Genomic DNA, 27,820 nt, shown 5'->3' with positions numbered 1-27,820 from the left:
AAGGAGATATGTAATTACAAATTACGACACGTGCTACGAAGAAGATGAACTATGTGCTCTCAGACTGAGCTTAAATTTGCAATCACTTTTTAACTGACCGAGATTCAGATGGGATCAATAACAGCTGTTTTTATGGTTATCTTGGTACTCAGCTCCTGACTACAGTCTGAACCACGTAATAGCCCCTCCCCCTTCTTGTTTTTCCAGCCGGGTGGAGCAGAATGAGAGCGCAGTGAGCCGGCCCAGCCTCTCTCCCAGCCGTCCCCGACGCCCACCATGAACCACTTGGAGGGGGCCGCGGAGGTGGAGGTGACGGACGAGGCGGCAGGCGGGGAGGTGAACGAGTCGGTGGAGGCCGACCTGGAGCACCCGGAGGTGGAGGAGGAGCTGCAGCAGCACTATGCGGGCCGCCCCCCGCGCGGGCGCGCCGTCGAGGACCTCCGCGCCCAGCCCGGCCAGCAACAGCCGCAGCCGGAGGAGGAGGAGCGCGGGGAGTGCCTGGCGCGCTCCGCCAGCACGGAGAGCGGCTTCCACAACCACACGGACACGGCCGAGGGCGACGTGATCGCCGCGGCGCGCGACGGCTACGACGCCGAGCGCGCGCAGGACCCCGAGGACGAGAGCGCGTACGCAGTGCAGTACCGGCCCGAGGCCGAGGAGTACACGGAGCAGGCGGAGGCCGAGCACGCCGAGGCCACGCACCGCCGCGCGCTGCCCAACCACTTGCACTTCCACTCGCTGGAGCACGAGGAGGCCATGAACGCTGCCTACTCGGGCTACGTCTACACGCACCGGCTCTTCCACCGCGGCGAGGACGAGCCCTATGCCGAGCCCTACGCCGACTACGGGGGCCTCCAGGAGCACGTGTACGAGGAAATCGGGGATGCACCCGAGCTGGACGCGCGCGACGGCCTGCGGCTGTACGAGCAGGAGCGAGACGAGGCGGCCGCCTACCGCCAGGAGGCCCTGGGCGCGCGGCTGCACCACTACGACGAGCGCTCTGACGGCGAGTCCGACAGCCCCGAGAAGGAGGCCGAGTTCGCGCCCTACCCGCGCATGGACAGCTACGAGCAGGAAGAGGACATCGACCAGATCGTGGCCGAGGTCAAGCAGAGCATGAGCTCGCAGAGCCTCGACAAGGCGGCCGAGGACATGCCCGAGGCCGAGCAGGACCTGGAGCGCGCCCCCACCCCGGGCGGGGGCCGCCCGGACAGCCCCGGGCTGCAGGCGCCGGCGGGGCAGCAGAGGGCGGCTGGCGGCGAGGCGGTGCAGCGGTACAGCAAGGAGAAGAGGGATGCCATCTCGCTGGCCATCAAGGACATCAAGGAGGCCATCGAGGAGGTGAAAACCAGGACCATACGTTCGCCTTATACCCCCGACGAGCCCAAAGAGCCCATCTGGGTCATGCGCCAGGACATTAGTCCCACCAGGGATTGTGACGACCAGAGGCCGGTGGATGGAGATGTAAGTGTGTGCGGGTTCAGGCCCGCTCAGCTCCACGCGCGGCCAGGAGGGGAGGGCGCTCGGTGGCCTCGTTTGTCATTGAGAAATGACTTGATGAGAGAAACGATCTGTGGGGATGCTCAGAAACAGCTTGTGCTTAAGCGCGCCTGAGTGAAACACAGGTGGGAGGGAGTTAAGTGTTGAGAGGTTGCCGTAAATCAGTGGTTCTCAAACTGTTCCTGGAGCATTTGTTCAGAAATTGATTTCCAGGCGCACCGCTTCCCATCCCCTAGTTTCCCACTTAGAAGGTATGGGGCGGGGCCTGAGAATTTGTATTTCTAACGTCAAATGAAAAACAAGTCTGGATTAAGGAGCGACTTTATTGGAAAGGATTATTGCAAATGGGAAAGGTCCTGTTGTAACAGGGGAAGAGGGACTGTTGCAGTAGCAGAACCTCTGTAAGATCTGCAAGCGTCTCTAGAGTTAGGTACAAAGGGGGTTCTTTTGGAGGGAGGAGTAAACAAGGCTTGGAAGAACAAGGTGTGAGGAAGTGGGATGAAGCATGGCTTGAACGCATTGCCCATGAGAGAGTGTTTTAACCTGACACCAGCCTATTCCCAGGAGGAGCTGTTGAGTAGGGGTGGTAAGCTGGCCAAAGTTCAGGGACCTGGAAGAAGGCGAGGAGCTTAATCAAAGGCTGGTTAATAAGCATTTTGTCTTGATTAATCAGCAGTTCAACTAACCATTTGTCAGGCAAAGAACGTAAATTTGGAGGGTCTGTGTCTGGCCTTGTCATAGGTAAACAAGGGGGCACCTGTGAGCTACTCAAGTCTTATGGGAAGGTAGGTTCTTTGTCTAAGCCATTTCCAGAACACAAAACGAGGGGGAGGGGAGCCCTTATTTGCTGTTTTCCAGGATCTCCGGGCTCAGGTGAAACTCAACGTTGTCGCTAATAAGTTCCCAGGTGATGTTAATGCTGCTGGTCCCAGGACCACAATTTGAGAACCACTGCCTTAAAGCAACCCCTTAAAAGTTTGGGATGGATAGTGTGGCCTCTTTGGAGGAAATCAAGGAAATTCTTCTGGGCCCTTTCCAGGGGTGTCTGCAGTTTTTTCACGGTGACTTTCAGGAAGGGCTTAGTTTTCATCTCTGGTGGTACCAGAGTGTCCTCACCTCACAAAAGACATGTTTTTGAACTGAAATATACTTTCTTGTGAAGAGCTACAGAAAGCTATTGCTGCCTTGTCTGCATTTTATTTTCCGTTTTTGAAATACCTAAGAAATGTGATAACTCAGCAAGCTTGAGTGTCACAGTCTATTCAAAATAAATCAAGAAGGCTAACCTTTACTCCCACTACCTGGCTCTAAAGATTCTCTTTCTCCTCTGACTCTCACTTTTCCATTCTCTTGAATAATTTTTAAGCACTTTCATTTAAAATGGGAGCTTGGGGTAAAAGAAGGGTCAAGAGGTTAAATTCCGTTTCATTTAATTCTGCATTTTATGATCGCACCAGCCTATTTCTCGGTATATCTTTTGGAGTGAGAAACAATTATTGGAAGCTGTTTGTTCATTTTACTTAAATAGGTAAAGGGCTATGCAGGTCAGAAAGGTATCATTCGCCTGCTCTTTTAGTAACAAGTCAGCATTGGCTGTTAGCTGATTAAATCGCGGGCACCTTTAAGGCAAGGTTGGGAAGGGATCTGCATCCTCCCAGCCAGGGGGCAGCATTGGGTCAGTTAGTTTAGCATGCTTGGTGTCTCCCTCTGCTTTCCAGGCTTCAAAGTCAAACCGTTAAAAATACGTGCGCTCATGTGCAGAATTCTCGGTGACCTCCCGCTGTCTCCAGGTTCCTTCTGGCTTGGAGGGATGGAGTGCAGCAAGTATTTTGCAAATGTAGTGGAAATGGAGCAGGTTTTTAAAAGTAGCGAGCTGTCAAGAGGCCGAGTTCTACATCCTTTTTAGAAACTTGGAAAGCCATCCCAGAAAAAGATGCAGGAGCATTCGGTCCAGATGCTGGCCTCTTCCTTCAGCTCTCTCACCTGCACCAGCTCCATGAAACTACCGGCTTAACTACCTGGTCCCTGCAGCCTCACGATGAACCCATCACCCAGCCTCCACTAGGGCTGGGGGCTTGCTTTTATCCATTTGAACTAGGAAAACAGCTTAACCCTCTTGCAAGATGTTTCATTCAGGAGGTAGAATTGATTCCAGAATATTGGATGATGCTTTAGAAACCCATCCAGTCAGAAATTCAACTTGACACTAAGGAATTGGTTAGTAGGGCTTTCTGGGTTATGAATAGTTAATACAAAGCAAACCCAAAAACCTGTGCTTTAAAATATTCCACCAGTTGTCTTTAAGCCATTTGAATTTGTGGGTTGCATTTCATCTGTCATGCCACATTTACAGGAAAGAACTTCATTTGCTACCTCTTTGATGGGATCATGGGGGGAAACACATACATTCTGTGGATTTCTACCTCAGCATCAAAAAATATTTACTGAATGCTCATTCCATGTATACTGTTGTAGAAAATGGAAAAGCACTATTAAAAGCCATGTGGCCTGAAGTCTTTCTGGAAGGTACTTATTAAAAATACAAATTACTACCTTTCTTTTCCAAACCAGAATACCTAAGATGGGGTCCAGTGATCTGGGGTTTTGTTCATTGGGTTTGTTTTTGTTTTGTAAATTCTCCCTGGGATTCTTGAGTATGTAAAAAATTAAGAACCACTGATTTAAAGGACAAGTATTATCTGGGTATTTTCCCCATGTTCGCTCTATGGATTAGAGACCTAGCTAATTAGAGACCTAGACCTAAACCACAGGTGTGGTTTCATGGAAGGGGCTCTCCCACTGTGGTTTTGGTCAACAGGCCTGGAAAAGGGGCCCTGGAATTCTTGTTACAGAAGCAGTGGGTTCTCAAAATAGCAACATCAGAAACTACAGTGATGCAAATAGATGGAAATAAAAACCACCTGTACTACTACTTGCCAGAGATATCTGCTGATAGCTAAATCTGCTCTAAACACTACTTTTTTTAAAAAAATTATTTATTTTTATTTATTTTATTTATGGCTGTGCTGGGTCTTCGTTTCTGTGCAAGGGCTTTCTCTAGTTGCGGCAAGTGGGGGCCACTCTTCATTGCGGTGCGTGGGCCTCTTACTATCACGGCCTCTCTTGTTGCGGAGCACAGGCTCCAGACGCGCAGGCTCAGTAATTGTGGCCCACGGGCCTAGTTGCATGTGGGATCTTCCCAGACCAGGGCTCGAACCCGTGTCCCCTGCATTGAGGCAGATTCTCAACCACTGTGCCACCAGGGAAGCCCCTAAACAGTACTTTTTTTTTTTTAAACATCTTTATTGAAGTATAATTGCTTTACAATGGTGTGTTAGTTTCTGCTCCTAAACACTACTTTTAATTCACTCGGAACTTTAGCATTTTTCTCATACTTGGAGGAAACTGGCATCTGTTTGCAAGTGAATCCTACAGAATGTGAAAATAGGATTGCTCGTTAGCAAGGACTTACTGAACGTAGACTAGATGCTCAGCAGTGAGTGAATATAATTGTTTTCTGAAAAAAGTACTTATAAATGCTTTGCTTCTAGTAAAGGCTCTTTTCTAGGTATGTGTTTGAAAACTACTACCCAGCCCCCTTCTTGAAAAGTATTGTTAATGAGTGACCAGTTCTGAAAAGTTCTGCAGCCTACCCGTCTCTCTTTAGGCAACAAACTCATTCTGAGTAGAGAACAGAGTGGGGGGTGGAATCAGAAAGATGGATGGGAGCAAGCACACAGCGTAATGGGAGGGTTTTGGCTACTCGGAGTGGTGTGTTGTACAGTTTGAACCGGTCTTTATCACTGCTCCCTCTTAAAGCTACACTAAACAGACATACACTAATATGTATAAAATACATAACTAGTAAGAACCTGCTGTTTAAAAATAAATAAATAAAACAAAATTTGAAAAAAAAGCTACACTAAAATGACAGTAAAATGATAAAAATACGTAAAGCCGCAATCACCAGGAGACAGAGGAAACAGCAGCAGATGAGAACAACAAAATTCTGGAACACCGTAGTGGTGACTGGCTGTGGTAGACATTAGTGCCCCTCCCCCATATTGCCAGTTGTCCTCTGCTTTCAAGCCCAGCGATGACTGCACTGCACCTCCTCGTCCCCTAGGAGCAAGACAAGGCCAGTGAAATGGGAGCAGTGAAGTGTGATGTTGCTTCTAGGCAGGAGCAGCTCAGAGCACCTTCTTCCCCTGAAGCCTCAGGTTAAGACGGCGGTGTCACAGGATGGCAGAGCCTCTGTCCGTATGGGTCCCAAGTGACCGTGATGAGCCGGGCTCTCTCCTGCCCCTGTGCACATGTAGTGTGAGAGAGGAAGCAACCTTTGTTGTTTTAAGCCTTGGGGATTTGGGGTGGTTTGTTGCTACAGCACAGCCTGATCGATTCTCACTCATACACTGATGAGGTTTCTGTGTTCCCTACTCTGCGAAGTGTCTGTGAGGAGTTGTGCCGTGGACCCCCAAGAAAGGCTGAGGAATTTGAGACACCAGATACCTCCGATGGCAGGAGTATGGCTGAAAAAGAAAAGAGGATTGTTTGAAGGTGTGTCACAGGAGAAATTAGACTCCAAATCCCTTCTCCAGCCCATGCCACCAAGTTTCCACTTCTCCTCCACCCCCCACGGAAGGTGGGAGGTTTACTGTAAAGAGAGGGTGAACCAGAGAAGTGCTGGAACTGGGGACACTAGCCACAGCTGAAAAAGGGGGTAAGGGGTGCCTTATGGAACACAGGGCCCACTAAGCAGTGAGACTCTGAGAAGGCCTTGGAATTCTTAGCCATCAGGCTTAGAACCTACCCCCTCCCAGCCCCCAGCCCCAGCCGGAGATTAGACTATTCCTCTCTGAGGAAAGAGAAAGACCCAAGAGTAGGTACCTACAGTTACTCATGTTTGGGGCTTTTCCAGCATAAAATCTGGTTCCCTACCTGATCACCACACAATGAAGGTTACTACTGCTCATGGATCTTCCAACAGGTTTTTTGGGACCCACTGTTAAATATGAGTGGATATCCAAGGATCTCCGGACATTTGACGAACATCTCTTAACATGAAAGACAAAGACACAAAAAAAGCAAATGGAAAAGGAACTTGGAGAAATAAAGGCAGTACTCAGAGCAGGATAAAACACTCATCAATATCCTCAGAAGGGTAGGAGAAGATAGGGGAGCCACTAAATTAGAATAGGATGCCATTCTTAAAAAAGAACATTCCAAAAAAATTTTTTTTCTTTTTTTTCTTTTTTTTTTAAAAATATCTGAAACAATTATATTAACATATTTCCATACAAATAACCCAATGAAAGTTTAGTATTAGTTGTTTTGTTTGTTTGTTTGTTTATACTGCAGGTTCTTATTAGGCATCAATTTTATACACATCAGTGTATACATGTCAATCCCAATCGCCCAATTCAGCACACCACCATCCCCACCCCACCGCAGTTTTCCCCCCTTGGTGTCCATATGTCCATTCTCTACATCTGTGTCTCAACTTCTGCCCTGCAAACCGGCTCATCTGTACCATTTTTCTAGGTTCCACATACATGCATTAATATACGATATTTGTTTTTCTCTGACTTACTTCACTCTGTATGACAGTCTCTAGATCCATCCACATCTCAACAAATGACTCAATTTCGTTCCTTTTTATGGCTGAGTAATATTCCATTGTATATATGTACCACAACTTCTTTATCCATTCGTCTGTTGATGGGCATTTAGGTTGCTTCCATGACCTGGCTATTGTAAATAGTGCTGCAATGAACATTCGGGTGCACGTGTCTTTTTGAATTACGGTTTTCTCTGGGTATATGCCCAGTAGTGGGATTGCTGGGTCATATGGTAATTCTATTTTTAGTTTTTTAAGGAACCTCCATATTGTTCTCCATAGTGGCTGTATCAATTTACATTCCCACCAACAGAGCAAGAGGGTTCCCTTTTCTCCACACCCTCTCCAGCATTTGTTGTTTGTAGATTTTCTGATGATGCCCATTCTAACAGGAGTGAGGTGATACCTCATTGTAGTTTTGATTTGCATTTCTCTAATAGTTAGTGATGTTGAGCATCTTTTCATGTGCTTCGTGGCCGTCTGTATGTCTTCTTTGGAGAAATGTCTATTTAGGTCTTCTGCCCATTTTTGGATTGGGGTGTTTGTTTCTTTAATGTTGAGCTGAATGAGCTGTTTATATATTTTGGAGATTAATCCTTTGTCCGTTGATTCGTTTGCAAATATTTTCTCCCATTCTGAGGGTTGTCTTTTCGTCTTGTTTATGGTTTTCCTTTGCTGTGCAAAAGCTTTGAAGTTTCATTAGGTCCCATTTGTTTATTTTTGTTTATATTTCCATTACTCTAGGAGGTGGATCAAAAAAGATCTTGCTGTGATTTATGTCAAAGAGTGTTCTTCCTATGTTTTCCTCTAAGAGTTTTATAGTGTCCAGTCTTATATTTAGGTCTCTAATCCATTTTGAGTTTATTTTTGTGTATGGTGTTAGGGAGTATTCTAATTTCATTCTTTTACATGTAGCTGTCCAGTTTTCCCAGCACCACTTATTGAAGAGACTGTCTTTTCTCCATGGTATATCCTTGCCTCCTTTGTCATAGATTAGTTGACCATAGGTGCGTGGGTTAATCTCTGGGCTTTCTATCTTGTTCCATTGATCTATGTTTCTGTTTTTGTGCCAGTACCATATTGTCTTGATTACTGTAGCTTTGTAATATAGTCTGAAGTCAGGGAGTCTGATTCCTCCAGCTCCATTTTTTTGCCTCAAGACTGCTTTGGCTATTCGGGGTCTTTTGTGTCTCCATACAAATTTTAAGATGATTTGTTCTAGCTCTGTAAAAAATGCCATTGGTAATTTGATAGGGATTGCATTGAATCTGTAGATTGCTTTGGGTAGTATAGTCATTTTCACAATGTTGATTCTTCCAATCCAAGAACATGGTATATCTCTCCATCTGTTGGTATCATCTTTAATTTCTTTCATCAGTGTCTTATAGTTTTCTGCATACAGGTCTTTTGTCTCCCTAGGTAGGTTTATTCCTAGGTATTTTATTCTTTTTGTTGCAGTGGTAAATGGGAGTGTTTCCATAATTTCTCTTTCAGATTTTTCATCATTAGTGTATAGGAATGCAGGAGATTTCTGTGCATTACTTTTGTATCCTGCAGCTTTACCATATTCATTAATTAGCTCTAGCAGTTTTCTGATGGCAGTTTTAGGATTCTCTATGGATAGTATCATGTCATCTGCAAACAGTGACAGTTTTACTTCTTCTTTTCCAATTTGTATTCCTTTTATTTCTTTTTCTTCTCTGATTGCCATGGCCAGGACTTCCAGAACTATGTTGAATAATAGTGGTGAGAGTGGACATCCTTGTCTCGTTCCTGATCTTAGAGGAAATGCTTTCAGTTTTTCACCATTGAGAATGATGTTTGCTGTGGGTTTGTCATATATGGCCTTTATTATGTTGAGGTAGGTTCCCTCTACGCCCACTTTCTGGAGAGTTTTTATCATAAATGGGTGTTGAATTTTGTCAAAAGCTTTTTCTGCATCTATTGAGATGATCATATGGTTTTTATTCTTCAATTTGTTAATATGGTTTATCACATTGATTGATTTGCATATATTGAAGAATCCTTGCATCCCTGGGATAAATCCCACTTGATCGTGGTGTATGATCCTTTTAATGTGTTGTTGGATTCTGTTTGCTAGTATTTTGTTGAGGATTTTTGCATCTATATTCATCAGTGATATTGGTCTGTAAGTTTCTTTTTTTGTAGTATCTTTGTCTGGTTTTGGTATCAGGGTGATGGTGGCCTCGTAGAATGAGTTTGGGAGTGTTCCTTCCTCTGCAATTTTTTGGAAGAGTTTGAGAAGGATAGGTGTTAGCTCTTCTCTAAATGTTTGATAGAATTCACCTGTGAAGCCATCTGGTCCTGGACTTTTGTTTGTTGGAAGATTTTTAATCACAGTTTCAATTTCATTACTTGTGATTGGTCTGTTCATATTTTCTGTTTCTTCCTGATTCAGTCTTGGAAGGTTATACCTTTCTAAAAATTTGTCCATTTCTTCCAGGTTGTCCATTTTATTGGCATAAAGTTGCTTGGAGTAGTCTCTTAGGATGCTTTGTATTTCTGCGGTGTCTGTTGTAACTTCTCCTTTTTCATTTCTGATTTTATTGATTTGAGTCCTCTCCCTCTTTTTCTTGATGAGTCTGGCTAATGGCTTATCAATTTTGTTTATCTTCTCAAAGAACCAACTTTTAGTTTTATTGATCTTTGCTATTGTTTTCTTTGTTTCTATTTCATTTACTTCTGCTCTGATCTTTATGATTTCTTTCCTTCTGCTAACTTTGGGTTTTGTTTGTTCTTCTTTCTCTAGTTTCTTTAGGTGTAAGGTTAGATTGTTTACTTGAGATTTTTCTTGTTTCTTTAGGTAGGCTTGTATAGCTATAAACTTCCCTCTTAGAACTGCTTTTGCTGCATCCCATAGGTTTTGGGTCGTCGTGTTTTCATTGTCATTTGTCTCTAGGTATTTTTTTATTTCCTGTTTGATTTCTTCAGTGATCTCTTGGTTATTTAGTAACGTATTGTTTAGCCTCCATGTGTTTGTCTTTTTTACGTTTTTTTCCCTGTAATTCATTTCTAATCTCATAGCGCTGTGGTCAGAAAAGATGCTTGATATGATTTCAATTTTCTTAAATTTACTGAGGCTTGATTTGTGACCCAAGATGTGATCTGTCCTGGAGAATGTTCCGTGCGCACTTGAGAAGAACGTGTAATCTGCTGTTTTTGGATGGAATGTCCTATATATATCAATTAAATCTATCTGGTCTATTGTGTCATTTAAAGCTTCTGTTTCCTTATTTATTTTCATTTTGGATGATCTGTCCATTGGTGTAAGTGAGGTGTTAAAGTCCCCCACTCTTATTGTGTTACTGTCGATTTCCTCTTTTAGAGCTGTTAGCAGTTGCCTTATGTATTGAGGTGCTCCTATGTTGGGTGCATATATATTTATAATTGTTATATCTTCTTCTTGGATTGATCCCTGGATCATTATGTAGTGTCCTTCCTTGTCTCTGGTAACATTCTTTATTTTAAAGTCTATTTTATCTGGTGTGAGTATAGCTACTCCAGCTTTCTTTTGATTTCCATTTGCATGGAATATCTTCTTCCATCCCCTCATTTTCAGTCTGTATGTGTCCCTAGGTCTAAAGTGGGTCTCTTGTAGACAGCATATATATGGGTCTTGTTTTTGTATCCATTCAGCCAGTCTATGTCTTTTGGTTGGGGCATTTAATCCATTCACGTTTAAGGTAATTATCGATATGTATGTTCCTATGACCATTTTCTTAATTGTTTTGGGTTTGTTTTTGTAGGTCCTTTTCTTCTCTTGTGTTTCCCACTTAGAGAAGTTCCTTTAGCATTTTTTGTAGAGCTGGTTTGGTGGTGCTGAATTCTCTTAGCTTTTGCTTGTCTGTAAAGCTTTTGATTTCTCCATCAAATCTAAATGAGATCCTTGCCGGGTAGAGTAATCTTGGTTGTAGGTTCTTCCCTTTCATCACTTTAAATATATCATGCCACTCCCTTCTGGCTTGCAGAATTTCTGCTGAGAAATCAGCTGTTAACCTTATGGGAGTTCCCTTGTATGTTATTTGTCATTTTTCCCTTGCTGCTTTCAATAATTTTTCTTTGTCTTTAATTTTTGCCACTTTGATTACTATGTGTCTTGTCGTGTTTCTCCTTGGGTTTATCCTGTATGGGACTCTCTGTGCTTCCTGGACTTGGGTGGCTATTTCCTTTCCAATGTTAGGGAAGTTTTCGACTATAATCTCTTCAAATATTTTCTCTGGTCCTTTCTCTCTCTCTTCCCCTTCTGGGACCCCTATAATGCGAATGTTGTTGCGTTTAATGTTGTCCCAGAGGTCTCTGAGGCTGTCTTCATTTCTTTTCATTCTTTTTTCTTTAGTCTGTTCTGCAGCATTGAATTCCACCATTCTGTCTTCCAGGTCACTCATCCGTTCTTCTGCCTCAGTTATTCTGCTATTGATTCCTTCTAGTGTAATTTTCATTTCAGTTATTGTATTGGTCATCTCTGTTTGTTTGTTCTTTAATTCTTCTAGGTCTTTGTTAATCATTTCTTGCATCTTCTCAATCTTTGCCTCCATTCTTATTCCGAGGTCCTGGATCATCTTCACTATCATTATTCTGAATTCTTTTTCTGGAAGGTTGCCTATCTCCACTTCATTTAGTTGTTTTTCTGGGGTTTTTTCTTGTTCCTTCATCTGGTACATAGCCCTCTGCCTTTTCATCTTCTCTGTCTTTCTGTAACTGTGGTTTTTGGTCCACAGGCTGCAGGATTGTAGTTTTTCTTGCTTCTGTTGTCTGCCCTCTGGTGGTTGAGGCTATCTAAGAGGCTTGATGGGAGGCTCTGGTGGTGGGTAGATCTGACTGTTGCTGTGGCGGTCAGAGCTCAGTAAAACTTTAATCCACTTGACTGTTGATAGGTGGGGCTGGGTTCCCTCCCTGTTGGTTGTTTTGCCTGAGGCAACCCAACACTAGAGCCTACCTGGGCTCTTTGGTGGGGTTAATGGCAGACTCTGGGAGGGCTCACGCCAAGGAGCACTTCCCAGGACCTCCGCTGCCAGTGTCCTTGTCCCCACGGTGAAACAGAGCCACCCCCCGCCTCTGCAGGAGACCCCCCAACACCAGCAGGTAAGTCTGGTTCAGTCTCCCCCAGGGTCACTGCTCCTTCCCCTGGGTCCCGATGCGCACACTACTTTGTGTGTGCCTTCCAAGAGTGGGGTCTCTGTTTCCCCCAGTCCTGTCGAAGTCCTGCAGTCAATTCCCACTAGGCTTCAAAGTCTGATTCTCTAGGAATTCCTCCTCCCGTTGCCGGACCCCCAGGTTGGGAAGCCTGACGTGGGGCTCAGAAGCTTCACTCTAGTGGGTGGACTTCTGTGGTATAAGTGTTCGCCAGTCTGTGAGTCACCCACCCAGCAGTTATGGGATTTGATTTTACTCTGATTGCGCCCCTCCTACCGTCTCACTGTGGCTTCTCCTCTGTCCTTGGACGTGGGGTATCCTCCTTGGTGAAGTCCAGGGTCTTCCTGTCAGTGATTGTCCAGCAGCCAGTTGTGATTCTGGTGCTCTCGCAAGAGGGAGTGAGAGCATGTCCTTCTACTCCGCCATCTTGGTTAATCCACCCAAAATTTTTTAATTAAAAAATGGCAGCAGGAATTTTTTAAATCCTTTAGTAGGAAGGTTAGAAGACAAAGTAGAGGAAATCTTCAAGAAAGTAGAATAATTAAGGCAATGGATGGAAAGAATTAGGAACATAGATAAAATTGAGAAATTGTGAAAGACTGTTTCCTAGAAGCAAAGGACATGAGAGTTTCCTGATTAAAAGATTCCACTGGGTGCCTAGAACAATGAAATAAAAAAGATCCACAGAAATTTCAGAACAGAAGGGAGAAAGAGAACATCCTCCACGCTTTCAGAGAGGTAAAAACAGGTTACAAATGAGCAGGAATCAAAATAGTGATGGACTCCTCAAAAGCAACACTGGAAACTGGGAGGCCTACACCCAGTCTAATTTCCAATTAAGTGTGAAGGTGGAATAAAGATGTTTTCAGTTGCACAGAGTCCCAGAAAATTTACCTCCCAAGCACCTTTACTCAGGAAGCTACTAAAGGATTGCTTCCCCAAAATGGGAGTGTAAATCAAACTCAAGAAAGAAGATGGGATCCGGGAAACGGAATCTAACAGGGGAAACAGGCAAAGCAATGCCCAGGGTGATGGGGGAGGAGATGACAACTGTGTAACAGGACAAGGCAGCAGCCAGTCCAGGGTGGACCAGAACTTGGGGGGCTCCAGGTAGGAGGTTTCCAAAAATGCTGGAAATGAGAGATTTCCTAATATTTTTTTTAATATTTTAAATTTATATTTAATTAGAACTTTTTTATCTTTGAAGGATATACTACTTCTTAAATTTTTTATTTTATATTGGAGAATAGTTGATTAACAATGTTGTGTTAGTTTCAGGTGCACAGCAAAGTGATTCAGTTATACATATACATGTATCTATTCTTTTTCAAATTCTTTTCCCATTTAGGTTTTTACAGAACATTGAGCAGAGTTCCCTGTGCGGAACAGTAGATCCTTGTTGGTTATCTATTTTGAATATGGCAGTGGGTACATGTCAATCCCAAACTCCTAATCTATCCCTCCCCCGCACCCTTCCCCCATGGTAACCATAAATTCATTCTCTAAGTCTGTGAGTTTTTCTGTTTTGCAAATAATTTCATTTGTGTCATTTTTTTGGATTCCACATATAAGTGATATCATCCAATATTTGTCTTTCTCTGTTTGACTTACTTCACTTACCATCCATGTCACTGCAGATGGCATTATTTCATTCTTTTTAATGGCTGAGTAGTATTCCATTGTATATATGTACTACATCTTCTTTATCCATTCATCTGTTGATGGACATTTAGGTTGCTCCCATGGCTTGGCTGTTGTAAATAGCACTGCAGTGAACATTGGGGTGCATATATCCTTTCCAACCATGTTTTTCATCAGATATATGCCTGGGAGTGGGATTGCTGGTTCATATGGTAGCTCTATTTTTTTAGTTTTTTAAGGAACCTCCATATTGTTCTCCATAGAGGCTGTACCAATTTACATTCTCACCAACAATGTAGGAGGGTTCCCTTTTCTCCACACCCTCTCCAGCATTTATTGTTTGTAGACATTTTTTTTTGAGCTTTGTAAGTTATACATTTTATTTTCTGTAATTTTTATAGCACATTTAATCTAGCAAATTATTCTTAAATAATGTTTGACTTCCTATTGGAGGTCATCGAGAGGATGTGACTGCTGGTTTGACCTGGATGTGAGCTGGACCCCAGCAATTGGAAGCTCCTCACCCCCTCCTCTGTTTTTGGAATGTATGTTCTGCTTGCCTACTGTGCCCAGGAGCTGCCCCCAGGATAGAGCCTTGAGCTAGTAAGGTGGTGATGAAACTCTCTGGACTGGGTATGTGACTGAACCTGGTTAAGGCCTCGACATAAACTTTTTTTTTTTTTTAAACATCTTTATTGAAGTATAATTGCTTCACAATGCTGTGTTAGTTTCTGCTTTATAACAAAGTGAATCAGCTACAGATATACACATGTTCCCATATCTCCTCCCTCCCATATCTCCTCCCTCCCATATCTCCTCCCTCCCGCATCTCCCTCCCTCCCACCCTCCCCATCCCACCCCACCCCCCAAGGCGGTCACAAAGCACCGTGCTGATCTCCCTGTGCTATGCGACTGCTTCCCACTAGCTATCTATTTTACATTTGATAGTGTATATATGTCCATGACACTCTTTCATCCTGTCACATCTCACCCCTCCCCCTCCCCATATCCTCAAGTCCATTCTTTAGTAGGTCTGTGTCTGTAGACTTTTTGATGATGGCCATTCTGACCGGTGTGAGGTGATATCTCATTGTAGTTTTGATTTGCATTTCTCTAATAATTAGCAATGTTGAGCATCTTTACATGTCCCTCTTCACCATCTGTATGTCTTCTTTGGAGAAATATGTATTTAGATCTTCTGCCCATTTTTTTGATTGGGTTGTTTCTTTTTTTTGATATTGAGCCGCATGAGCTGTTTGTAAATTTTGGAGATTAATCCCTTGTTGGTCACATCATTTGCAAATATTTTCTCCTATTCTATGGGTTGTCTTTTCATTTTGTTTATGGTTTCCTTTGCTGTTCAAAAGCTTTTAAGTTTCATTAGGTCCCATTTGTTTATTTTTGTTTTTATTTTCATAACTCTAGGAGGTGGATCAAAAAAGATGGTGCTGCAATTTATGTCAGAGTGCTCTGCCTATGTTTCTGTTTAAGAGTTTTTACAGTATCTGGCCTTACATTTAGGTCTTTAATCCATTTTGAGTTTATTTTTGTCTATGGTGTTAGACCGTGTTCTAGTTTCATTCTTTTACATGTAGCTGTCCAGTTTTCCTATCACCACTTATTGAAGACACTGTCTTTCCTCCATTGTATTCTTGCCTCCTTTGTCATAGAGTAATTGACTATAAGTGTGTGGGTTTATTCCTGGGCTTTCTGTCCTTTTCCATTGATCTATATTTATCTTTGTGCTGGTAACATACTGTTTTTTGTTTTTATTTTTAAAACGTCTTTATTGAAGTATAATTGCCTTACAATGGTGTGTTAGCTTCTGCTTTATAACAAAGTGAATCAGTTATACATATACAATATGTTCCCATTTCTCTTCCCTCTTGCATCTCCCTCCCTCCCACCCTCCCCATCCCACCCCTCTAGGTGGTCACAAAGCACCGAGCTGATCTCCCTGTGCTATGCAGCTGCTTCCCACTAGTTATCTATTTTACATTTGGTAGTGTATATATGTCCATGACACTCTCTTACCCTGTCACATCTCACCCCACCCCCTCCCCATATCCTCAAGTCCATTCTCTAGTAGGTCTGTGTCTTTATTCCCGTCTTGCCACTAGGTTCTTCATGGCCTTTTTTTTTTTTTTCCCTTAGATTCCGTATATATGTGTTAGCATACTGTATTTGTTTTTCTCTTTCTGACTTACTTCACTCTGTATGACAGACTCTAACTCCATCCACCTCATTACAAATACCTCCATTTCATTTCTTTTTATGGCTGAGTAATATTCCATTGTATATACGTGCCACATCTTCTTTATCCATTCATCTGTCGATGGACATTTAGGTTGCTTCCATGTCCTGGCTATTGTAAATAGAGCTGCAATGAACATTTTGGTACATGACTCTTTTTTTTTTTTTTTTAATTTTATAGCTACTTTATTTATTTCTTTCTTTATTTTTGGCTGTGTTGGGTCTTCGGTTCGTGCGAGGGCTTTCTCTAGTTACGGCAAGTGGGGGCCACTCTTCATCGCGGTGCAGGGACCGCTCTTCATCGCGGTGCGCGGGCCTCTCACTATCGCGGCCCCTCCCGTTGCGGGGCACAGGCTCCAGACGCGCAGGCTCAGTAGTTGTGGCTCACGGGCCCAGCTGCTCCGTGGCATGTGGGATCTTCCCAGACCAGGGCTCGAACCCGTGTCCCCTGCATTAGCAGGCAGATTCTCAACCACTGCGCCACCAGGGAAGCCCACATGACTCTTTTTGACCTATGGTTTTCTCAGGGTATATGCCCAGTAGTGGGATTGCTGGGTCGTATGGTAGTTCTATTTGTAGTTTTTTAAGGAACCTCCATACTGTTCTCCATAGTGGCTGTATCAATTTACATTCCCACCAACAGTGCAAGAGTGTTCCCTTTCCTCCACACCCTCTCCAGCATTTATTGTTTCTAGATTTTTTGATGATGGCCATTCTGACCGGTGTGAGATGATATCTCATTGTAGTTTTGATTTGCATTTCTCTAATGATTAATGATGTTGAGCATTCTTTCATGTGTCTGTAGGCCATCTGTATATCTTCTTTGGAGATATGTCTATTTAGATCTTCTGCCCATTTTTGGATTGGGTTGTTCGTTTTTTTGTTATTGAGCTGCATGAGCTGCTTGTGAATCTTGGAGACTAATCCTTTGTCAGTTGCTTCGTTTGCAAATATTTTCTCCCATTCTGAGGGTTGTCTTTTGGTCTTGTTTATGGTTTCCTTTGCTGTGCAAAAGCTTTTAAGTTTCATTAGGTCCCATTTGTTTATTTGTGTTCTTATTTCCATTTCTCTGGGAGCTGGGTCAAAAAGAATCTTGCTGTGATGTATGTCATAGAGTGTTCTGCCTATGTTTTCCTCTAAGAGTTTGATAGTGTCTGCCCTTACACTTAGGTCTTTAATCCATTTTGAGTTTATTTTTGTGCATGGTGTCAGGGAGTGTTCTAATTTCATACTTTTACATGTTCCTGTCCAATTTTCCCAGCACCACTTATTGAAGAGGCTGTCTTTTCTCCACTGTATATGCTTGCCTCCTTTATCAAAGATAAGTTGACCATATGTGTGTGGGTTTATCTCTGGGCTTTCTATCCTGTTCCATTGATCTATATTTCTGTTTTTGTGCCAGTACCAAACTGTCTTGATTACTGAAGCTTTGTAATATAGTCTGAAGTCAGGGAGCCTGATTCCCCCAGCTCCATTTTTCGTTCTCAAGATGGCTTTGGCTATTCGGGGTCTTTTGTGTTTCCATACAAATTGTGAAATTTTTTGTTCTAGTTCTGTGAAAAATGCCAGTGGTAGTTTGATAGGGATTGCATTGAATCTGTAGATTGCTTTGGGAAGTAGAGTCATTTTCACAATGTTGATTCTTCCAATCCAGGAACATGGTATATCTCTCCATCTATTTGTATCATCTTTAATTTCTTTCATCAGTGTCTTATAATTTTCTGCATACAGGTCTTTTGTCTCCTTAGGTAGGTTTATTCCTAGATATTTTATTCTTTTTGTTGCAATGGTAAATGGGAGTGTCTTCTTAATTTCACTTTCAGATTTTTCATCATTAGTGTAGAGAAATGCAAGAGATTTCTGTGCATTAATTTTGTATCCTGCTACTTTACCAAATTCATTGATTAGCTCTAGGAGTTTTCTGGTAGCATCTTTAGGATTCTCTATGTATAGTATCATGTCATCTGCAAATAGTGACAGCTTTACTTCTTCTTTTCCGATTTGGATTCCTTTTATTTCTTTGTCTTCTCTGATTGCTGTGGCTAACACTTACAAAACTATGTTGAATAATAGTGGTGAGAGTGGGCAACCTTGTCTTGTTCCTGATCTTAGTGGAAATGGTTTCAGTTTTTCACCATTGAGGACAATGTTGGCTGTGGGTTTGTCATATATGGCCTTTATTATGTTGAGGAAAGTTCCCTCTATGCCTACTTTCTGCAGGGCTTTTATCATAAATGGGTGTTGAATTTTGTCGAAAGCTTTCTCTGCACCTATTGAGATGATCATATGGTTTTTCTCCTTCAATTTGTTAATATGGTGTATCACATTGATTGATTTGCGTATGTTGAAGAATCCTTGCATTCCTGGGATAAACCCCACTTGATCATGGTGTATGATCCTTTTAATGTGCTGTTGGATTCTGTTTGCTAATATTTTGTTGAGGATTTTTGCATCTATGTTCATCAGTGATATTGGCCTGTAGTTTTCTTTTTTTGTGACATCTTTGTCTGGTTTTGGTATCAGGGTGATGGTGGCCTCGTAGAATAAGTTTGGGAGTGTTCCTCCCTCTGCAATATTTTGGAAGAGTTTGAGAAGGATAGGTGTTAGCTCTTCTCTAAATGTTTGATAGAATTCACCTGTGAAGCCATCTGGTCCTGGGCTTTTGTTTGTTGGAAGGTTTTTAATCACAGTTTCAATTTCAGTGCTTGTGATTGGTCTGTTCATGTTTTCTGTTTCTTCCTGGTTCAGTCTCGGCAGTTTGTGCATTTCTAAGAATCTGTCCATTTCTTCCAGGTTGTCCATTTTATTGGCATATAGTTGCCTGTAGTAATCTCTCATGATCTTTTGTATTTCTGCAGTGTCAGTGGTTACTTCTCCTTTTTCATTTCTAATTCTATTGATTTGAGTCTTCTCCCTTTTTCTCTTGATGAGTCTGGCTAATGGTTTATCAATTTTGTTTATCTTCTCAAAGAACCAGCTTTTAGTTTCATTGATTTTTGCTATTGTTTCCTTCATTTCTTTTTCATTTATTTCTGACCTGATCTTTATAATTTCTTTCCTTCTGCTGGCTTTGGGGTTTTTTTGTACTTCTTTCTCTAATTGCTTTAGGTGCAAGGTTAGGTTGTTTATTCGAGATGTTTCCTGTTTCTTGAGGTAGGCTTGTATTGCTATAAACTTCCCTCTTAGCACTGCTTTTGCTGCGTCCCATAGGTTTTGGGTCCTCGTGTCTCCGTTGTCATTTGTTTCTAGGTATTTTTTGATTTCCCCTTTGATTTCTTCAGTAATCACTTCGTTATTAAGTAATGTATTGTGTAGCCTCCATGTGTTTGTATTTTTTACAGATCTTTTCCTGTAATTGATATCTAGTCTCATAGCGTTGTGGTCGGAAAAGATACTTGATACGATTTCAATTTTCTTAAATTTACCAAGGCTTGATTTGTGACCCAAGATATGATCTATCCTGGAGAATGTTCCATGAGCACTTGAGAAAAATGTGTATTCTGTTGTTTTTGGGTGGAATGTCCTATAAATATCAATTAAGTCCATCTTGTTTAATGTATCATTTAAAGCTTGTGTTTCCTTATTTATTTTCATTTTGGATGATCTGTCCATTGGTGAAAGTGGGGTGTTAAAGTCCCCTACTATGATTGTGTTACTGTTGATTTCCCCTTTTATGGCTGTTAGTATTTGCCTTATGTATTGAGGTGCTCCTATGTTGGGTGCATAAATATTTACAATTGTTATACCTTCCTCTTGGATCGATCCCTTGATCATTATATAGTGTCCTTCTTTGTCTCTTGTAATAGTCTTTATTTTAAAGTCTATTTTGTCTGATATGAGAATTGCTACTCCAGCTTTCTTTTGATTTCCATTTGCGTGGAATATCTTTTTCCATCCCCTCACTTTCAGTCTGTATGTGTCTCTAGGTCTGAAGTGGGTCTCTTGTAGACAGCATATATATGGGTCTTGTTTTTGTATCCATTCAGCCAGCCTGTGTCTTTTGGTGGGAGCATTTAATCCATTTACATTCAAGGTAATTATCGATATGTATGTTCCTATTCCCATTTTCTTAAATGTTTTGGGTTTGTTATTGTAGGTGTTTTCCTTCTCTTGTGTTTCTTGTCTAGAGAAGTTCCTTTAGCATTTGTTGTAAAGCTGGTTTGGTGGTGCTGAACTCTCTCAGCTTTTGCTTGTCTGTAAAGGTTTTAATTTCTCCATCGAATCTGAATGAGATCCTTGCTGGGTAGAGTAATCTTGGTTGTAGGTTTTTCTCCTTCATGACTTTAAGTATATCCTGCCACTCCCTTCTGGCTTGCAGAGTTTCTGCTGAGAGATCAGATGTTAACCTTATGGGGATTCCCTTGTGTGTTATTTGTTGTTTTTCCCTTGCTGCCTTTAATATGTTTTCCTTATATTTAATTTTTGACAGTTTGATTAATATGTGTCTTGGCGTGTTTCTCCTTGGGTTTATCCTGTATGGGACTCTCTGTGCTTCCAGGACTTGATTAACTATTTCCTTTCCCATATTAGGGAAGTTTTCAACTATAATCTCTTCAAATATTTTCTCAGTCCCTTCCTTTTTCTCTTCTTCTTCTGGGACCCCTGTAATTCGAATGTTGGTGCCTTTGATGTTGTCCCAGAGGTCTCTGAGACTGTCCTCAGTTCTTTTCATTCTTTTTTCTTTATCCTGCTCTGCAGTAGTTATTTCCACCATTTTATCTTCCAGGTCACTTATCCTTTCTTCTGCCTCAGTTATTCTGCTCTTGATCCCATCTAGAGTATGTTTAATTTCATTTATTGTGTTTTTCATCATTGCTTGGTTCCTCTTTAGTTCTTCTACGTCCTTGTTAAATGTTTCTTGCATTTTGTCTATTCTATTTCCAAGATTTTGGATCATCCTTACTATCATTATTCTGAATTCTTTTTCAGGTAGACTACCTATTTCCTCTTCATTTGTTAAGTCTGGTGTGTTTTGACCCTGCTCCTTCATCTGCTGTGTGTTTTTCTGTCGTCTCATTTTGCTTATCTTACTGTGTTTGGGGTCTCCTTTTCACAGGCTGCAGGTTCGTAGTTCCCGTTGTTTTTGGTATCTGTCCCCAGTGGCTAAGGTTGGTTTAGTGGGTTGTGTAGGCTTCCTGGTGGAGGGAACTAGTGCCTGAGTTCTGGTGGATGAGGCTGGATCTTGTCTTTCTGGTGGGCACGTCCACATCTGGTGGTGTATTTTGGGGTGTCTGTGGCCTTATTGTGATTTTAGGCAGCCTCTCCACTAATGGATGGGGCTGTGTTCCTGTCTTGCTAGTTGTTTGGCATAGGGTGTTCAGCACTGTAGCTTGCTGGTCATTGAGTGATGCTGGGTCTTGATATTGAGATGGAGATCTCTGAGAGATTTTTGCCGTTTGGTATTACGTGGAGCTGGGAGGTCTCTTGTGGACCAGTGTCCTGAAGTTGGCTCTCCCACCTCAGAGGTACAGCCCTGATGCCTGGCTGGAGCACCAAGAGCCTTTCGTCCACACGGCTCAGAGTAAAAGGGAGAAAAAATAGAAAGAAAGAGGCTATAATATAGTGAAGTAAAATAAAGCTATTATAAAGCAAAGCTATACAGACAAAATCTCACCCAGAAGCATATACATATACACTCACAAAAAAAGGAAAAGAGGAAAAATTAATATCTCCTGCTCCCAAAGTCCACCTCCTGAATTTGAGATGATTCGTTGTCTATTCAGGTATTCAGCAGATGCAGGCACATCAAGTTGTTTGTGGAGCTTTAATCCGCTGCTTCTGAGGCTGCTGGGAGAGATTTCCCCTTCTCTTCTCTGTTCGCACAGCTCCTGGAGATCAGCTTTGGATTTGGACCCGCCTCTGCGTGTAGGTCGCCTGAGGGCGTCTGTTCCCCGCCCAGACAGGACGGGGTTAAAGGAGCAGCTGCTTCGGGGGCTCTGGCTCACTCAGGCCGGGCGGAGTGAGGGGTACAGAGGAGGTGGGGCGAGCCTGCGGCGTCAGAGGCCAGCGTAACGTTGCACCAGCCTGAGGCACGCAGTGTGTTCTCCCGGGGAAGTTGTCCCTGGATCACGGGACCCTGGCAGTGGCGGGCTGCACAGGCTCCCGGGAGGGGAGGTGTGGAGAGTGACCTGTGCTCGCACACAGGCTTTTTGGAGGCGGCAGCAGCAGCCCCAGCGTCTCACGCCCGTCTCTGGGGTCCGCGCTGATAGCCGCGGCTCGCGCCCGCCTCTGGGGTCTGCGCTGATAGCTGCGGCTCGCGCCAGTCTCTGGAGTTCGTTTAGGCGGCGCTCTGAATCCCCTCTCCTTGCGCGCTGTGAAACAAAGAGGCAAGAAAAAGTCTCTTGCCTCTTTGGCAGCTGCAGACTTTTTCCCGGTCTCCCTCCCAGCCAGCTGTGGTGCGCTAACCCCTTCAGGCTGTGTTCACACCGCCAACCCCAGTCCTCTCCCTGCAATCCGACCGAAGCCCAAGCCTCAGCTCCCAGCCCCGCCCACCCCGGCGGGTGAGCAGACAAGCCTCTCGGGCTGCTGAGTGCTGCTCCGCGCCGAGCCTCTGTGCGGGAATCTCTCCGTTTTTTCCTCTGCGCCCCTGTTGCTGTGGGATCCGCGCTGATAGCCGCGGCTCATGCCAGTCTCTGAAGTTCGTTTAGGCAGCGCTCTGAATCCCCTCGCCTAGCGCACCAGGAAACAAAGAGGGAGGAAAAAGTCTCTTGCCTCTTCGGCAGCTGCAGACTTTTTCCCGGACTCCCTCCCGGCTAGCTGTGGTGCACTAACTCCTTCAGACTGTGTTCACGCCACCAGCCCCAGTCCTCTCCCTGCGATCCGACCGAAGCCCAAGCCTCAGCTCCCAGCCCCGCCCGCCCCGGCGGGTGAGCAGACAAGCCTCTCGGGCTGGTGAGTGCTGCTCAGCACTGATCCTCCGTGCGGGAATCTCTCCGCTTTGCCCTCCACACCCCTGTGGCTGCGCTCTCCTCCGTGGATCCAAAGCTTCCCCCCTCTGCCACCTGCAGTCTCCGCCTGCGAAGGGGCTTCCTAGTGCGTGGAAATCTTTCCTCCTTCACAGCTCCCTCCCACTGGTGCAGGTGCCGTCCCTATTCTTTTGTCTCTGTTATTTCTTTTTTCTTTTGCCCTACCCAAGTACGGGGGGAGTTTCTTGCCTTTTGGGAGGTCTGACGTTTTCTGCCAGCGTTCAGTGGGTGTTCTGTAGGAGCAGTTCCACGTGTAGATGTATTTCTACTGTATCTGTGGGAAGGAAGGTGATCTCCGCGTCTTACTCTTCCACCATCTTCTCTCCCCTCTCCCACCATACTGTTTTAATGACTGTAGCTTTGTAGTATAGTCTGAAGTCACGGTGCCTGATTCCTCCAGCTCCATTTTTCTCTGAAGATTGCTTTGGCTATTTGGGGTCTTTTGTGCTTCCATACAAATGTTAAGATTTTTTGTTCTAGTTCTGTGAAAAATGCCATTGGTAATTTGATAGGGATTTCATTGATTCTGTAGACTCCCTTGGGTAGTATAGTCATTTTGACAATATTGATTCTTCCAGTCCAAGAACATGGTATATCTTTCCATCTGTTTGTGTCATTTTCGATTTCTTTCATCAGCATCTTGTATCAATAGTTTTAGGAGTACAGGTCTTTTGCCTCCTCAGGTAGGTTTATTCCTAGGTATTTTATTCTTTTTGACGCGATGGTAAATGGGATTTTTTCTTTACTTTCTCTTTCTGATCTTTTGTTGTTAGTGTATAGAAGTGCAACAGATTTCTGTGTATTAATTTTGTATCCTGCAACTTTACCAGATTCATTGATGAGCTCTAGTAGTTTTCTGGTAGAATCTTTAGGATTTTCTATGAGTAGTATCATATCATCTGCAAACAGTGACAGTTTTACTTCTTCTTTTCTGATTTGGATTCCTCTTATTTCCTTTTCTTCTCTGATTGCCATGGCTAGGACTTCCAAAATTATGTTGAATAAAAGTGGCAAGAGTGGACATCCTTGTCTTGTTCCTGATCTTAGAGGAAATGCTTTCAGCTTTTTACCATTGAGTATGATGTTTCTGTAGGTTTCTCATATATTGCCTTTATTATGTTAAGTTCCCTCTATGCCCACTTTCTGGAGAGTTTTTATCATACATGGGTGTCACATTTTGTCAGAAGTTTTTTCTGCATCTATTGAGATGATCATATGGTTTTTATTCTTCAATTTGTTAATATGGCGTATCACATTGACTGATTTGTGTATATTGAAGAATCCTTGCATCCCTGGGATAAACCCCACTTGATCATGGTGTATGATCCTTTTAATGTATTGCTGGATTTGGTTTGTTAGTATTATGTTGAGGATTTCTGCGTCTGTGTTCATCATGATATTGGCCTGTACTTTTCTTTTTTGTGTGTGGTATCTTTGGTTTCAGTATCAGGGTGATGGTGGCCTCATAAAATGACTTTGGCAGTGTTCCTTCCTTTGCAATATTTTGGAATAGTTTCAGAAGGATAGATGTTAACTCTTCTCTAAATGTTTAATAGAATTTGCCCATGCAGCCATCTGGTCCTGGAGTTTTGTGTGTTGGAAGTTTTTTTAATCAGTGTCAATTTCAGTACTTGTAACTGGTCTGTTCATATTTTCTGTTTATTCCTGGTTCAGTCTTGGAAGGTTGTATCTTTCTAAGAATTTGTCCATTTCTTCTAGGTTGTCCATTTTATTGGCATATAGTTGCTTGTAGTAGTCTCTTATGATCCTTTGTATTTCTGTCGTTTCTGTTGTAACTCCTTTTTCATTTCTAATTTTATTGATTTGAGCCCTCTCCCTTTTTTTCTTGATGAGTCTGGCTAAAGGTTTATCAACTTTGTTTATCTTTTCAAAGAACCAAATTTTAGTGTTATTGATCTTTGCTATTGTTTTTTTCCTCTCTATTTCATTTATTTCTGCTCTGGTCTTTATGATGTCTTTCCTTCTACTAACTTTTGGTTTTGTTTGTTCTTCTTTAGTTGCTTTAGGTGTAAGGATAGGTTGTTTGTGATTTTTCTTGTTTCCTGAGGCAAGATTGTATTGCTGTAAACTTCTCTTAGAACTGCTTTTGCTGCACCCTGTAGGTTTTGAACCGTCATGCTTTCATTTTCATTTGTCTCTAGGTATATTTTAATTTCCTCTTTGATTTCTTCAGTGATCCATTGGTTGTTTAGTAGCATATTGTTTAGCCTCCATGTGTTTGTGTTGTTTAGTTTTTTCTTGTGGTTGATTTCTAATCTCCTAGCATTGTGGTCAAAAAAGATGCTTGATATGATTTCAATTTTAAATTTACTGAGGCTTGATTTGAGCCCAAGATGTGATCTATCCTGGAGAATGTTCCATGTGCCCTTGAAAAGAATGTGTATTCTGCTGCTTTTGGATGGAATACTGTATAAATATCAATTAAGTCCATGTGGTCTAATGTGTCATTTAAGGCCTGTGTTTCTTTATTGATTTTCTGTCTGGATGATCTGTCCATGGATGAAAGTGGGGTGTTAAAGTCCCCCACTATTATTGTGTTACTGTCAATTTCTCCTTTTATGTCTGTTAGTGTCTGCCTTATATACTGAGGTGCTCCTATGTTGGGTGCAGATACATTTACAATCGTTATATCTTCTTCTTGGATTGATCCCTTGGTCATTATGTAGTGTTCTACTTTGTCTCTTGTGACAGTCTTTATTTTAAAGTCTATTTTGTCTGATATGAATATTGCTACTCCAGCTTTCTTTTGATTTCCATTTCCATGGAATACCTTTTTCCATCCCCTCACTTTCAGCCTGCATGCGTCCCTAGATCTGAAGTGCGTCTCTTGTAGACAGCATATACACAGGTCTTGTTTTTGTATCCATTCAGCCAGTCTGTATCTTCTGGTTGGAGCATTTAATCCATTTACATTTAAGGTAATTTTATTGATATGAATGTTCTTACTGCCATTTTGTTAATTGTTGTGGATTTGTTTTTGAAAGTCTTTTTTTCTTCCCTACCTCTTCTGTTCTCTTGTGATTCAGTCGCTAACTTTAGTGTTGTGTTTGGACTGCCTTTTCTTTTTGTGTGTATCTATTGTAGATATTCCATGAGGTTTTGATAAAGCAGTCTATATATAAACAAGATTGTTTAAAGTTGCTGGTCTTTTTATTTCAAATGCACTTCCAGTATCCTGCATTTGTGCTCTCCTTTACACACAATTGCTAGTTTTGGTATCATATTTGTGTGCGAATGATTTCCTGCCTTTATATTTGCCTTTACTGGTGAGGTTTTCCATCCATAATTTTCTAGTTTCTAGCTGTGGCCTTTTCTTTTCTGCCTAGAGAAGTTCCTTTAGAATTTGTTGCAAAGCTGATCTGGTGGTGCTGAATTCTCTTAGCTTTTGCTTGTCTGTAAAGTTTTTGATTTCTTCGTCAAATCTGAATGAGAGCCTTGCTGGGTAAAGTATTCTTGGTTCTGGGTTCTTCCCTTTCATCACTTTAAATATATCACGCCACTCCCTTCTGGCCTGCAGAGTTTCTGCTGAGTAATCAGCTGATAACTTTATGGGAATTCCCTTGTATGTTATTTGTTGCTTTTCCCTTGTTGCTTTTAATGTTTTTTGTCTTTGATTTTTGTCAATTTGATTACTGTTTGTCTCGGCGTGTTCCTCCTTGGATTTATCCTGCCTGGGACTCTCTGCACTTTCTGGACTTGGGTGACTGTTTCCTTTCCCATGTTAGGGAAGTTTTCAGTTATTATCTCTTCAAATATTTTTTCAGGTCTTTCTCTCTCTCTTTTCCTTCTGGGACCCCTATAATATGAATATTGGTGCATTTAATGTTGTCCCCAGAGGTCTCTTAGACTGTCCTCATTTCTTTTCATTTTTTTTCTTTGTTCTGTGGCAGTCATTTCCACCATTCTGTTTTCCAGCTCACTTATCCATTTTTCTGCCTCAGTTATTCTGCTATTGATTCCTTCTAGTGTATTTTTCATTTCAGTTATTATATTGCTCATCACTGTTTGTTCTTTAGTTTTCATAGCTCTTTGTTAAACATTTAGATCTGTGCCTCTATTCTTTTTCCGAGATCTTCAATCATCTTTACTGTCATTACTCTGAATTCTTTCAGATAGATTGCCTATCTCCACTTCATTTAGTTGTTCTTCCTGGGGTTTTATCTTGTTCCTTCATCTGGGACATATTCCTCTGCCGTCTCATTTTGTCTTTCTGTGATTGTGGTTTCTGTTCTGCAGGCTGCAGGGTTGTAGTTCTTCTTGCTTCTGCTGTCTGCCCCCTGTTCTAAGAGGCTGTGCAGGCTTCCTGGTGGGAGGAACTGGTTCCTGCCCACTGGTGGTTGGAGCTGTGTCCTGTCCCTTTGGTGGGCAGGGCTCTGTCAAGCAGTGTGTTTAGCAGGAAGCTGTGTGCTTAGGAAGACTTTAGTCAGCCTGTCTGCTGATGGGTGGGGCTGTGTTCCCACCCTGTTGGTTGTTTGGCCTGAGGTGTCCCAGCACTGGAGCCTACAGGCTGCTGGGTGGGGCCAGGTCTTGGTGAGAAAATAGCAGCCTCCTAGTGGGCTCACGCCAATGAGTACTCGCTAGAACTATCGCCCCCAGTGTCTTTGTCTGCACGGTGAGCCATAGCTGCACCCCACCTCTGCAGGAAACCCTCCAGTGCTAGCAGGTAGGT

The 27,820-nt window shown here is 42.7% G+C and overlaps 1 protein-coding gene across 2 annotated transcripts in view; it reads left to right on the top strand.

The window, feature by feature from the left end:
• APBA1 (amyloid beta precursor protein binding family A member 1) overlaps positions 1–27,820 on the top strand; it is a 240,165-nt gene that overhangs the window by 153,104 nt on the left and 59,241 nt on the right. For both annotated transcript variants that reach the window (XM_057549372.1, XM_057549371.1), the window contains exon 2: positions 208–1,464. In XM_057549372.1, coding sequence (XP_057405355.1) covers positions 277–1,464 — 1,188 coding nt within the window. In that variant the 5' untranslated portion in view covers positions 208–276. The remainder of the gene's footprint in view (positions 1–207; positions 1,465–27,820) is intronic.

Source organism: Balaenoptera acutorostrata, chromosome 6 (assembly GCF_949987535.1).
Source record: "Balaenoptera acutorostrata chromosome 6, mBalAcu1.1, whole genome shotgun sequence".
In the NCBI taxonomy this organism is placed as follows: domain Eukaryota; kingdom Metazoa; phylum Chordata; class Mammalia; order Artiodactyla; family Balaenopteridae; genus Balaenoptera; species Balaenoptera acutorostrata.
Note: the sequence above shows the minus strand (reverse complement) of the source record. Positions and strands in the feature narration are given on the sequence as shown.